General features: G+C 29.5%; 1 protein-coding gene across 1 annotated transcript in view; it reads left to right on the forward strand.

The window, feature by feature from the left end:
* The first annotated feature begins 393 nt into the window (after nt 1-393).
* Nucleotides 394-14,523, forward strand: part of LOC119616294 (transcription factor AP-1) — a 42,479-nt gene continuing 28,349 nt past the window's right edge. Inside the window, exons 1-2 of the mRNA XM_037972638.1 lie at nt 394-500; nt 606-1,171. Coding sequence (XP_037828566.1) covers nt 658-1,171 — 514 coding nt within the window. The 5' untranslated portion in view covers nt 394-500; nt 606-657. The remainder of the gene's footprint in view (nt 501-605; nt 1,172-14,523) is intronic.

The raw sequence follows: 14,523 nt of genomic DNA on the forward strand, positions 1-14,523 counted from the left end.
ATTATTATTATTATTATTCGTTTATTTAGTAGTATTTTAAATACTTTATCTTATATCTATAATAATGATGTTACAATTAGTATTAAATCTACAAAAAATGTATACATATTTTAATTGATCAAAAATATTTTTTTTTAAGTAAATCATGAAAATCAATTTTTTTGAATCTTTTCCACGTGCATAAACACATATTAAAAATGTAAATAATGAAAACGAGTTTTTTCGTCTTTTCCACGTGCAGAAACATATATTTGTAAACAAAAATAACTCACCACACCAAAAAAAATGTTTATTTTGATAAAACAGCTGTTACGGTGTGTTTTCTTTTTCGTCGGGTTGTTTTCTTTATGTGCGTCGAAAAGTCGACTTTTAACTGAATGAAAAAGTCGAAAAGTCGACTTTCGTTTCAACTATAGAACCCTACTGGCAACTATGTTGAGTATATGTTTAAGTCTGGCACTAATTAGTATACATATATTTATATTAGTCATAATATAATTGTAAATAAATTTATTAATTTTTCTTCCTTTGAGTCTTTATACGTATATATAAAATTTCAATAATACTACGATATTTAAATATAATTTCTTAACTAATTGTTTTAGAATCAAATATTAAATCCTGATACTACCATAATATTGTGGTGACGTCATAGAAATGAAGTCATTAAATTCAGATTGTTCGGGAAATAATAGTAATATTTCTGTAAAAACTGAACCGTTAACAATTGCAAAGGATAATGAGGAATTACATTTTCAACAACCAAATACATTGGTTAATTCAAACAATAACATCAATAAACGTCCTATGTCTTTAGATTTAAAAAACTCATCAAAAAAGCAGCGTTTAGTACCACCATCTCCACTTATTATTGCTTCACCAGATGCGCAAGCAGTTAAACCTCTTACCACTCCAGATTTGGAAAAATTGCTTCATTTATTACCAACGCCACAACCTGGGTTAATATACCAAGCAAAATCATCTGCAGTAACTTCTGAGCAAGAGGCATTCGGGAAAGGATTTGAGGAGGCGTTACATAGTTTACGCAATAATGGTAGTAAACAAATACAAACAGAAAATAATGCCAATGTTGTAGTTGGTTTATCCAATACAAGTACAACCAATGTAGGAACAGGAATGAGTGGTGGATCGTTTACATATACAAATTTAGGTAAGTTAAATAAAAACCGTAAAGCAATAATTTAAGTATTCAATAATCAACTAGATATTTATGCTTTCGAGAAGCTTCCTATTTTGAATAGTAAAATCGGTCCATAAATAACGGAGATACCCAGCAAAAAATAATTGATGTCATACTTTACAAACTACATCTTAATCACATCTTAAAATGCGATCACATATTTTTCACTTTTATAAACCAAATATTTCCTTACAAATGAAACCCCAGTTAAAAGTGAGGAAAGAGATGTGGAAAAGTCATTACAAATAACATATTTGAAGTACATCAAGATTTGGTGAAAGAGTAGTGAAATTTACATAAGCCTATCATTAAGAGAATGTGTTTTATTTTTGACATCCAAATATCGGATTTTTACTGCTTCTAAAAATAAGATTAGATGTAGTTCAAAGTTGCCAAAAATGAACAACATCCCTCCAATGACACGCTAATGTAAAATTCATAGGTTTTTCACCTGAATTTGAAGCACTTCGGGTTACTAGTTGTGATGAAAATTCTACATCTTTTTCCACACTTTTTTTGCTGGGTATGAGCGAAATTCCAAAACAATAGATGACAATATTTCGTTTTTTCTCATTCTTAATTTTTTCAGAAACTATAGCAGCCAATTGAATAAATTTTGTCACGTCTTTTCTTCATGCAGGAATTAGCTTGGTTGATTGTTATTAGAATTGGTTAAAAATCCTACATACATACCCAGCGAAAAATAATTGATGTCATACTTTACAAACGACATCTTAATCACATCTAAAAATGCGATTGCATACTTATCGCTTTTATAAACCAAACATATCCTTACAAATGAAAACACAGTTAAAAATAGGGAAAGAGATGTAGAAAAGTCACTACAAACAACATATTCGAAGTACTTCAAATTTTGAAAAAATGTGGTTTATTTTTGACATACAAATATCGGATTTTTACAGCTTCTAAAGATAAGATTAGATGTAGTTTAAAGTTGTCAAAAATGAACAACATCCCTACAATGACACGCTAATGTAAAATTCATAGGCTTTTCACCTGAATTTGAAGCACTTCGGGTTACTAGTTGTGATGAAAATTCTACATCTTTTTCCACACTTTTTGCTGGGTATGAAAAATAATTAAAAAATTTGAATAATTATTGCTATGTAATATAAAAAATTATTAATTATTATGTACTGGCAAAATTTGCGATTTTATAAACAGGTCAAAAGAAAATGCTAAACAATTTATTATTATGTACTGGCAAAAATGTCAATTTTATAAACAGGTCAAAAGAAAAGTCTAAACAAGGTAGTTTCAATTTCTATTTATGTCAGCCTGATTAATCATCTGACAATTAAGGCGATTTGAAGTTTATGTTTAAAGTAATGCTACCATATTAATATTTAATTCAATTTTTCATATATTTCAAAAAACTCATATCAAATAAAAATATTTTCTTTAAAACAACCACAATTTAATCAACAAAATTATTTTCAATCAAAATAATATTTTTAAATGAGGAGCGAACCATGTGGAATACTTAATGGAGGTTTACTGCGACAATTTAATAAATTGTTAAGAGAGCAAGAAGCATTTAATGTCATGGGAAAACAAAATGCAGATGCAGACAGGAGTCTCTTCTTCTAACAATGACATTTTTCGGTGTTCTTTTTCTCAAAGAATGTTTCTTTATTACAGCTTTTGTTGCATTGTGGAACAAGCCATTTACGCATGTTAAGTTTATTAAACCCATCATCAAGAAATATACATAAAGTATCTGTCAATCCCTTGTTAATAATTGTAGTTTTAAAACCAAAATAGTATTTATATGTATGTATATGAGCCCTAAGATGATATAGACATGTCTGTCCGTCAATTTAATCATGATAGGGAGAGTCCATTACATATATGACCGAAATTCCAAAGTGTAATACATGTTTTGATTGTGGTTATATAAGATTCGCTATAGCCGAATTTAATACACATTCTGTTAACTCGCAATAATGAGAAAGGATAATAGGAAAAGAAACACTAAATAGTTTACCGTTCCTCTTGTTAGTACAAAAAATTTTTTTTATTAATAAATTACACATCTTTGTTTAAAAACTCCTCAAAATCATTTTCTAGATGTGGCAAAGATCCCTTTGAATATTTACAAGTAAAATAAACTTCAAAAATCTACATTGTTGTCAAACAAATAAAATTTAAACAAACTTCTATTTTTTAAATCATGGTCTAAACAATATCACAGGGTATACAGAGGCGTCACGAGCAAAAAACTATTTCCCTCTCTTTCGCACAAAACGAATTCAATAATTTTTTTAGCTGTATTTTATATACCTCTTCTCACCAAACAATTTCAAAATCAAACAAAAGCTGATTTTAGACTTTTTTAAATGTCAAAAGTGACACCTCTGTATACTTTGTGACAATATCATCACAACATTTTAAGTAACTTGTTTTGAGTTACTTCCCTGTAGGATTTTGTGAGTTAACTAAAAATCAAGTTAACTTTTTGATAACTTCTTATGACTAGCTTCAAAGTAACTCAAAAATGATCGAGGAAATGAACAAACATTTCAATAAAATTTTAAATAAAAAATAAAATAGAAACTCGTATCAAATTTGTCAAACAATTTGTATTGAAAAAATGAAATTATGAAAATGAAAATTTGTTTCAGCAATGAAAAATGAATTTATTATTATTAAATTAACATTTTCAGGAATATAAGACATAGAGAATGGTGTATATAGGAAGGAAATGTTGCTGCATATTAAACGCATTTATAATCACTAACAATTTGTTAAAAATAGTATAAAAATATGAGAAAATTGCACAGGTAACTCACAGCTGATCTTTTATTTATGCACTAGAAGCTAACTCATCTTGAGGTAACTTCTGGTTAACTGAAACTGATGTATAGTGAGTGAGTACTGACTCGTTCCTATGACATCACATTGAAAAACTGAATAGTATTTTATAAGCAAAATGGTTAGCTTTTGAGTCACCTCTGACTCATTTGTGGTTAACCATAAGTTAGTTTTAAGTTGACTCAAAATCCTACTGGGTTGTAGTTTACTGAGGTGAGAATGTAAGTAGAAGCACAAAAATAAACACAGTTGTTCAAAAGGTACTAAATAATAAATGTATTGCTGATACGTTATTTTTTGTATGTTATTATTGGGATTTTATATACTAGTGAATAAAAATAATAGTTAATAAATTTTTTTCAGAAGATATTTCATCTTAAAACATATTATAAACACGTCTTTTTGTTATTTTTTCGGCACTAATGAAAAAAGAAAAAAAGTATGTGAAATACTTTTTTCATTTTCAATACGAAAGTTTACAACTTTTATTTTTTTCAGTTTTAATTAAAATGAAATGTCAAAGAATAAAAAATATTTTTTTTTTCGTTTGTAAAATATAAATTATTTTCGGGGTTTTAAATACAATAAAAGTGTGGCAAAAAATAATATTAAGTTTAAGTCAAGTTTGTTTTATTCTCTCAGAACTCGTCTGTGTGAAGAGAATAACAAATTTTGTTTGACAACCCCTTCAGTTTCGCCTATATCCCTACTATATGCTTGGGTATATGAAAATGTACACAATCATTGCGTATGACGAAATTCGTCGTACGTAACGAACTATGCGATAGGTTTATTTCTATTTCTTACGCAGACGAACGACGAATTAATTGGGGAAAATTGTTTTAAGACCAATTCCGGTAGCCCTAATTTGCTGAAATTTGGCGGTTGTGAGTACAGCTAATGACAATACGATATTATGTTCGAATATTCGAAATTATATTCGAAAATTCGAAGTAATGTTCGAAAAAATTTTAAAGCTGATAAAATAATCTCAAAATTGGGGATATTCACAAAAATACAATTTTAGTTCTTTTCGAGGCCAATTTCTTACATTTTCTAATTTCGAAATAATTTTCGAATAAATTTTAAAGCTGTTAAAATTATCCCAAAATCGTGGAGATTCACAAAAATAAAATTTTTGCTCCTTTTTCTTACTTTTTCCAATTTCGAACAAACAAATTTTGAAACGAATTCGCAGTACGAATAATTTGATTGTGTTTCATTCGACGAATTTACGCAACGAATTGTTGTCGACTAGTTCGTCGTGCTATACGAAATTCGTCGTTCGTCCCAATTGTGCGTATACCATTATTTATTTAATGGCAACTAAGGCCTTCAGCTAGAGGAAATGTAAATACAAATAGTCAATAATTACATATAATATAATAGATTATATAATAGATATAATAGATTTCTAATATAATGTCTTACTTATAAGTATATACAAAATTAGTAGATTAATAGTGAGTATTGGATATATGGAAAATAGTATGTTTGTGTGTTTATATGTCTTTATAAATATTAGTTGATTTTAAGAAATTAATAATAGTTTTGATGTTGTTAATGGAAGGGTTGGAAAGAAATCGAACAGGATACATATTGAACATATAGTTACGGGTTGAAATAAATGTAGTACAATGGATTAGGATATGTTTGATGGATATTGTTCCAGTTCTGCAATAAGAACATTGATTAGAAATATGAGGATTTATTAAATATTTTTTAGTTATTAATATATGACCTAGCCTAAGTCTTAAAAATTTCTGACAGTCTTTGGTATTAATGTTTTCCTTAATGTTTATGTTATGGTATTTTCTGATATTAATTCTTTCATGATTAATCTCTTTATACCAAAGTGATGTCTTAGACCACCATTGATCGGTTTCAAGTACTAGAGAAATACAAAAGTGTAAAAAGCTGATGTAAAAAAATTAATAATATTTTTATAAATATAAACATTAAAATGTTCTATTTATTGATTAGTATAAATTATGGACACTTCAAAATACATTTTTTTGTTTTTAATTTAAGTTTTCATTAATTTTCATATTAAATTTACAATTGTCTTCTTCTTTTTTATAAAATATGCATTGTTTTGATAACAAACAGTGAATTTTTCTGTTGTTTTGTATGGCGACACTGCGAAGTTTAATCTTGTACTCAAAAACATCAAAGGGGATTAACATAAGATTAAATTTATTTTTTTATTAACTAATCTGATTATTAATTGGCATTTGATTACCATCTCAAAAACCCGCTCTAAGAGCTTCATATATGACTATAATTTCGGCAGAAAAGATAGTTGTGTATAGAGGAAGAATAGAAGTTTTTATAACTGAGTTCTCAGTTGTTATGCTGTAAGAAATATTGTAAGAATTTTTAGAGTCGTCAGTATATAAGAATGTGTAATTACCGTAAGAACTTGCGGTTTCTTTAAAGAGCCTTCGATATATATCTGGTGGAGTATTAGCTTTTGGGTGTTCGCTTAAAGAGTTAAGAAAATTAACTGGAAAAAGCCATGAAGGTTTGGTAGGAGTAACAGAATTTACATTAGGCTTGGTCGGAAGATTATTATCACTGGCGTATTGAAATATTTTTTCCAGTATAGAATGAGTTCTGTTTGAGATAGATTCTATGGGAAAGTTAAGGTATATTTCGTAGATAGGGGTGTCAATGTTTTCAATGATATTGCGCAAGAGTTTGAAAGTGTTAAAATTTCTAGTAATTTCAAGCGGCTCTATATTAGCTTCGAACAGCATATTTTGAATTGGTGTGTCATAGTAAATTTTCGATAAAAGTAAAGCTTTTACCGCCGATATAATAGAATATATATTGCAGTTAAATTTTTTGTGGGATATACATTTTATTATATTTAATCTATTTGTTAAATCACTTGCAATGTGTTTTATATGATCTTTCCAATTGTACTTCCTGTTAAATATTATTCCTAATATTTTCAGGGAATCTATGTTTTCTATATTGAAAGATCCAGTAGAGAATGTGGTATGACAAGTTCCTTTTTTACAAATGTGTAGGTGTTTAGATTTTGCCAAAGATAATTCAGCTCCCGAATAATTTGAGCACTCGTTAATGAAATCAATCAATGGGTTAATGTTTATGGTTTGATGTTTCTTAGATGAAAGATTTTTTATTATATAGAAATCGTCGGCGTATGCACAGAATTTGTATTCATTAAGAGAAAGAAAGTATTTGCTTAATGTATTGTAAGAAATTAAAAATAGAATAACTGAGAGGGGAGAGCCCTGAGGTATCCCGTTAAATAAAGGATATGTTTTAGAATAGCTGTTATTGACTTTTATTCTAATTAATATGTCTATTAGTTAGGAAGTTTCTGATATATCTAAAAATATTAGGACCAATACCCCATTCCGTTAGCTGGTGAATAATGGTGTGTATTCCGATTTTATCGAAAGCCTTTGAAAAGTCTAACGATATGATTGAGGAATGTCTTTTATGTGATAGAGATTTAGTTATTAAATGATCGATGTAAAGGTGTGCGTCGGTTACAGATTTGCCTTTTCTAAATCCTAGTTGGTGAGAGCAAATGAGGTTTTTAAATGTGACAAACCACCACAGCCTGTTTGCTATTATTTTGTCTAAGAGCTTGGAAATACAAATATTTAATGAGATAGGTCTGTAAGATTGTATATGAGTTTTTATAGAGTTACCCAGCAAAAAATAATTGATGTCATACTTTACAAACGACATCTTAATCACATCTAAAAATGCGATTGCATACTTTTCGCTTTTATAAACTAAACATATCTTCACAAATGAAAACACAGTTAAAAATGAGAAGAGTTGTAGAAAAGTCACTACAAATTTTAATGAAAAACCAATGAAATTTACATAAGCGTTTCATTGAAAGAATGTGGTTTATTTTTGACATACAAATATCGGATTTTTACAGCTTCTAAAGATAAGATTAGATGTAGTTCAAAGTTGTCAAAAATGAACAACATCCCTCCAATGACACGTTAATGTAAAATTCATAGGTTTTTCACCTGAATTTGAAGCACTTCGGGTTACTAGTTGTGATGAAAATTCTACATCTTTTTCCACACTTTCTTTGCTGGGTAGGTTTAAGTGTAGGACAGATAGTGCTAATTTTATAGAAATGGGGAATAAAGTGGGAAAGAATTAAATTGTAAAGGTGAGTAAGTCTATGTTTAGTGTTATAGTTCAGATTTTTTATCATAGGATATGATATTCTGTCAATTCCAGGTGTTTTACCCTTCGTTTTGTTGAGGGCGAATTCTAGTTCCAATACAGTTATATTATCATCTATAGTTTTTGCCATGTCATCGGAGACGGAGACGGTCTGTATTAAAAATGGTACGTTTGTTGTATTTGAAAGTATCTGAAAAATTATTGTCATGTGATTGTGAAGACCAGAATTTGCCAAACTCATCAGCAATTAATTGACTGTTGGATAGAAATAAATTAGGGTCTGATGGAGATTCTATTGTGTGGATGGATTGAGGTAGATTTAGACCACAAAAAGTTTTGATGTTTTGCCAATTTTTTTTGGGTGGAGATTGGGGATAAATATCAAAAGTGAAATCAGAGATTGATTTGCTTTTAGATAACTTTAATTCTCTTTTAAATTTAGCGGCAGCTTTTTTATAATTAAGGATGTTAGTACTATTGATTGTTCTTTTCAAAATTTGCCAAAATTTGTTTTTCTCTTTTTTGAGTTCATTTAAGTGGATGTTCCACCATGGATCTCTTTTCTTAAAGGTTGGGTTAAATTGTGGAATTGAAAGGTTGGCGCTCTGAATTATAATCTTTTGTAAGTAGGTCGCTTCTTTGTTGATGTCATTGCTAAGAAGACGTTCTTTATCAAATTTTAATGTCAACTCATCAAATTTGATCCAGTCCGCTTTGTCGATTGTCGTGTGCTGAAATGCGTAGGAGAGCCGTCGTTAAAGACAACCATATTGGATTCGGTAATGTAGTCTGCTATAATCTCTCCTCTAGAATTATTTGTAGTAGATCCCCATAATGAATGCCAACTGTTAAAGTCGCCAGTGATGAGGATGTTGTTATCAAATTGATAATACATATTTCTTATTGTTGATAAATTAAAATTTTTTGAAGAAGGTATATATGAATTTATTATGGTGAATTTCTTTTCAGCTTGAATAATTGCTCCAATGGAGTCAATATCATTAGGGAGGGAGATGGGGGTATATTGAAGAGAATTATGAATAAGAAGAGCAACGCCACCATAGGAGTGGGTCGCTGAGTTAACAAAAATGCATTTGTAATTTAAAGGGATTGGTAAATAATAAATGGAATGGAAATGTGTCTCTTGGAGAGAAATTATTTTCGGACCATATTTTTTTTATAATTAATTGAAGTTGATTGTAGTTGTTAGTATATCCATTAATATTCCATTGAATTATATTGACTGCCATTATAAATAAATGTAGATTATAATAAATAGAATAACAAAAATATAGAAAGAATATCCCAGCAAAAAAAGTGTGGAAAAAGATGTAGAATTTTCATCACAACTAATAACCCGAAGTGCTTCAAATTCAGGTGAAAAACCTATGAATTTTACATTAGCGTGTCATTGGAGGGATGTTGTTCATTTTTGACAACTTTGAACTACATCTAATCTTATCTTTAGAAGCTGTAAAAATCCGATATTTGTATGTCAAAAATAAACCACATTCTTTCAATGAAACGCTTATGTAAATTTCATTGGTTTTTCATCAAAATTTGAAGTACTTCGAATATGTTGTTTGTAGTGACTTTTCTACATCTCTTTTCTCATTTTTAACTGTGTTTTAATTTGTAAGTATATGTTTGGTTTATAAAAGCGAAAAGTATGCAATCGCATTTTTAGATGTGATTAAGATGTCGTTTGTAAAGTATGGCATCAATTATTTTTTGCTGGGATATGTATATGTGAGTAGGTGTTCTAAAAAAACACGGATATATGCCTCCAACTAGCAGCGTTGCAGAGTCCACTACAGTGATTTAAGCACTATTGTGTACCCCACAACGCCACAGAACTGGAGGCAGGATAATGCGAGGGAGAGAGTTCTACTCTCCCGCCATCTCACTATCTTTATCATTGATGTTGGCAGTATTGCGTTTTAAGTTTTAGTATTATTTTTATTTTTGTACTTGGATTTCAGTTGATTTTTTTAATCTGGTAGAAACCTTCCGGGGAAGAATTTTTGTGGTCACGCTGCACAGTAGGAAATGGTAGAATAGGAGCTGATCATAATTACTTTTTATAAACTGGTAATTTTTGATATAATATTTTTTTCGTAGTAAAGCTAAGATGTTGTGTATTATCCCAGCAAAAAATAATTGATGTCATACTTTACAAACCACATCTTAATCACATCTTAAAATGCGATTTCATATTTTTTACTTTTATAAACCAAATATTTCCTTACAAATGAAACCCCAGTTAAAAGTGAGGAAAGAGATGTGGAAAAGTCATTACAAATAACATATTTGAAGTACATCAAGATTTGGTGAAAGAGTAGTGAAATTTACATAAGCGTGTCATTAAGAGAATGTGTTTTATTTTTGACATCCAAATATCGGATTTTTACTGCTTCTAAAAATAAGATCAGATGTAGTTCAAAGCTGCCAAAAATGAACAACATCCCTCCAATGACACGCTAATGTAAAATTCATAGGTTTTACACCCGAATTTGAAGCACTTCGGGTTACTAGTTGTGATGAAAATTCTACATCTTTTTCCACACTTTTTTTGCTGGGATAATACAAAAATATTGGAGAAATCCAACTGGTATAACTATCCGTAAATATTGATCAAATGTGAAGAATTTCAAATATAATATTTTTGTACTTTAAAATTGCCATATTTAAGGTCATTATTTTCGATGATATAGCATTTATCGGAAAATGTTTTAATTAATGTTAGATAGAGTATTTTGTTAAGATATTTATTAAGTCATAATCTTTAAAGAAGATTGTAAACTTCTCTTAATATTTGCATATTTTCTAGTTAACGTTCTATTTATGAGGTATAGAGTTTTTGGTGGAGTATACGTTTTAAGCTCCCCTTGCCTCCGCGTTAAAATTAATATAAAATGAAAGCTTAATGTATTGTGTATTAAATTTAATAAATAAAATTTGCGGCGGTCTGCGGCTGCAGTCAGGGGAAATAAAAGGCCTTTAGAATACACAAATTTATTTTTAAAATTTAATATGTATTGTATTTTATATATCGATATCTATGGTATTTTAATCCTATTTAATAAAGCCAATTCAAGAGAATGTTCGTTTGGTATGCAAATCTGCAATATCGGTCCACGTTTTCTCATAGCTCCCATACAAGTGCCTCATCGGAAAACAGTTTTAACAGTAAAAACTGGTTTAGAAATACCGCTATAGCGATGAAATTCCACATAAACAATTTTTATATGAACCAAAATCTCTACCAAATTTTCCGAGGATCCCGCCATAATTGATCCTACCCCCATAAAAAGTCCCCTTTAAAAATATGCTTAAAAGCTCATTACTAGCTTAAACATAGGAGTACAGCGACGAAATTCGACTTAAACAAGTTTTGTACAAGTTCTCTACAAAATTTTATAAGGATCGGTCCATAATTGACCCTACCCCCCATACAAGGTCCCCTTCAGAAAATGACTTTCACGCTGATTACTGACTTAAAATTACGAGTACAGCGATGAAACTCGACATGAAAAAAATTTTATTATTTTTTTACAAAATTTTATGAGGATCATGCCACAACTGGCCCTACCCCCCATATAATGTCTCCTTCAAAAAATTACTTTAAAGCTCATTACGGGCTTAAAAATACGAGTACAGTTATAAAATTCGACATAAACAAGTTTGGTACGAGCAAAATCTCTTTAAAATTTTATAAGGATCGGTCCATAATTGACCCTACCCTCTCAGGGAAATTTTTTTGAAATCAAAAAAAAGATACATCACGATATACTAAAGAACCTGAACATATCAATAAAATACCTAAGCAGTGGTATTGTGAGTAAGAAAGTCAGCGAACTAACAAACAAAAAGCCCTGCCCCTTTTCTGTGTGAGCAATTTTTTGTTTTTAAAACAAAACGACTTTTGAACTCCTTATTTATAAGTACTTATATAAATAGAGATTTGTAAGAGAGCGTGGTAAGTACTTGCCTCCAATGTCATGACCGTGTTAAAATTATGAGTTAAAATGCTAATGAATAAGTAGTGAAAATCCGCTTTTTTAGCTTTTCAACTCATTACTTTTGACAAGTTGATCTTTATTATTGTGGATGACTTTGGAGATAGAAGGTCCTGATGCTGGAGTATTAGTTGATAAATTTTGTGAAGTTGTTAGAAGGCAATCATCATAGGTTATTAGTTTAGCACGAGCGATTTTAGGAGTATTAGAGTTGGCAACGGTTGAGTATGTAGTATTGTCTTTAATATGTCTGCTATTGTAGATTTTTTCAGCATTTCTCATGGAAGTTTTTTGAAGAACTCTAATTGCTTGAATTTCTTTATTTTTCAAGAAAATTGGACAATTTTTATCTTTAGCTGAATGTTTCCAATCATCAATATTGTTTTCCTTACAATTAATACAACAACAACTATTGGTACAGACTTCAATTGAGTCGGCATTGATATGACTAGGGTTGCCGCAATTGTAGCATATCTTATTGTTTTCACATGTTTGTTGTTGTTGTTGTTGTAGCAGCGACACCTGAAATTACACGTATATATAGTTAAACATTATTCCCTACTCTTCTTCTTCTTCGCTCTGGTTATCCAACTCCGTTAGATCTAAACCCAGTAGACGAGCCGCATCCAACGGCTGAGTCCAAAGGGATTCAGGTTCCAACTGAGTTGGATTTGCCCTGCAGTTAAAAAGGTGTTGAACATTGTGTGGGCCTGTTCCACATGCAGGACAAAGATCTTGAATGGTGTCGTTTATTCTCTCCATTGCGTGTCGCACAGTGGTATAGGAAAAAAAAAGAGGGAAATAATTCGGTAACTTCTAAACGGTTAATCCGATTTTAATAATGTTGTCGAGTTTAGGTTTTGAATTTGGATCTTATAGGCCAACCAGAGGCCCGGCGGGGGGTCCTCAAATTAGGACACCTCGGCTATGTTAAATTTTTAAAACGATCCTATTTCTTCATTTGAGTTCCGATTTAAAAAAAAATTTCGTATATAGAATGTCGTCGTAGCAGTAAATTATCTCTTATAGTTTAGGAGATATTCGCATTTGAAAATTAAAATTTTAAAATTTTTACGTCCTTACTTTAGTTTTTTGATAATAGCGGGTCCAAATATTCCCGATTTTCGCCATTTTTTTTTATTCGCTTAACAACAAGTTTATATATCAAGCAGTGAAAGAATTATGTAAAAATCATGACTGAGTCCAAAGTTATAGGCATTTTAATTTAAAAAATTAAAAAAAGACGATTTTTTGTCATTTTTTTGGGAAAAAAGTATCTTTTTCTTTTTAATTATCTAAAAAGAAGATGTATATAGAATTTATACTTATTTGAAAGCTGACTTTACATAAAATACGATAAATGAAACAAAACCTAAAAATTTTTGATACCGAGGGGACCAGGTCCATCCAAAAAAACCCTATTTTTTATGGAAAATTCAATTTTGAGCAAAAATTCTCAAATCGCATAGTCGATATCAAATTATAGTGACCTGTTTTATATGACCCAATATGTTCTTAATCATTTTGTAACGGGTTTCGATAAGCCCGCCCTGGTATGGATATAATAGGCAACAAACCAAAAAATCCCATTTTTGGGATTTTTTAAAACTTTTTTGGGAATTCCGGGATTTCTAATAAGAAAATTCAAAATTTAATTTTGGATTTTGAGTAAAAAAATCTACCTAACTGTAAAATTTCATCAAAAAATATTCATAAATAAAATTTTTATTGCAATTTGAAAAATTTGTATCTTCGCAAAAACTGAATAAAAAACATTTTTAATTTTTTTTTAAAAAAGTATTCCGCGAATTTTTAATTTTCAAAAATTATATACAGTTTTGAAAAATAGACAAAATTACCTTTCCATTGATATATAACATGTCTACCTGTTTTTTAAGTGACAAATTAATTAGGGAAAACTCAACATCTTTTAGAGAATTTACCTAGTACTATTATTATTATTATTATTATTATTGTTTGTATTTGTATTTTCATCCATACATTTGTTAGGCATGTTTTACTACCTAAATTTTTATGAATTTTTACAGCCACTTTTTACGATTAATCTTTTATTCTTTATCCCTAAAAAAATTAACAAGTATTTATTTTATATAAAAATAGTCTTTATTTTTTTTTTATAAATTAATATAATTTTGTAAAATAATCGGTATCACAGTAGTCCACATCTAAAAGATAAAGTAAATCTTTAAATTCATGAATATTTTCAAATGCTAACGTTTTGTAGCAAATCCAACGTTTCCTTATTGTAGATAAAAC

This window comes from Lucilia sericata, unplaced genomic scaffold (assembly GCF_015586225.1).
Source record: "Lucilia sericata isolate MDLA Ls3-8-SP2 unplaced genomic scaffold, ASM1558622v1 Contig000066F_arrow, whole genome shotgun sequence".
Taxonomy (NCBI): Eukaryota; Metazoa; Arthropoda; class Insecta; order Diptera; family Calliphoridae; genus Lucilia; species Lucilia sericata.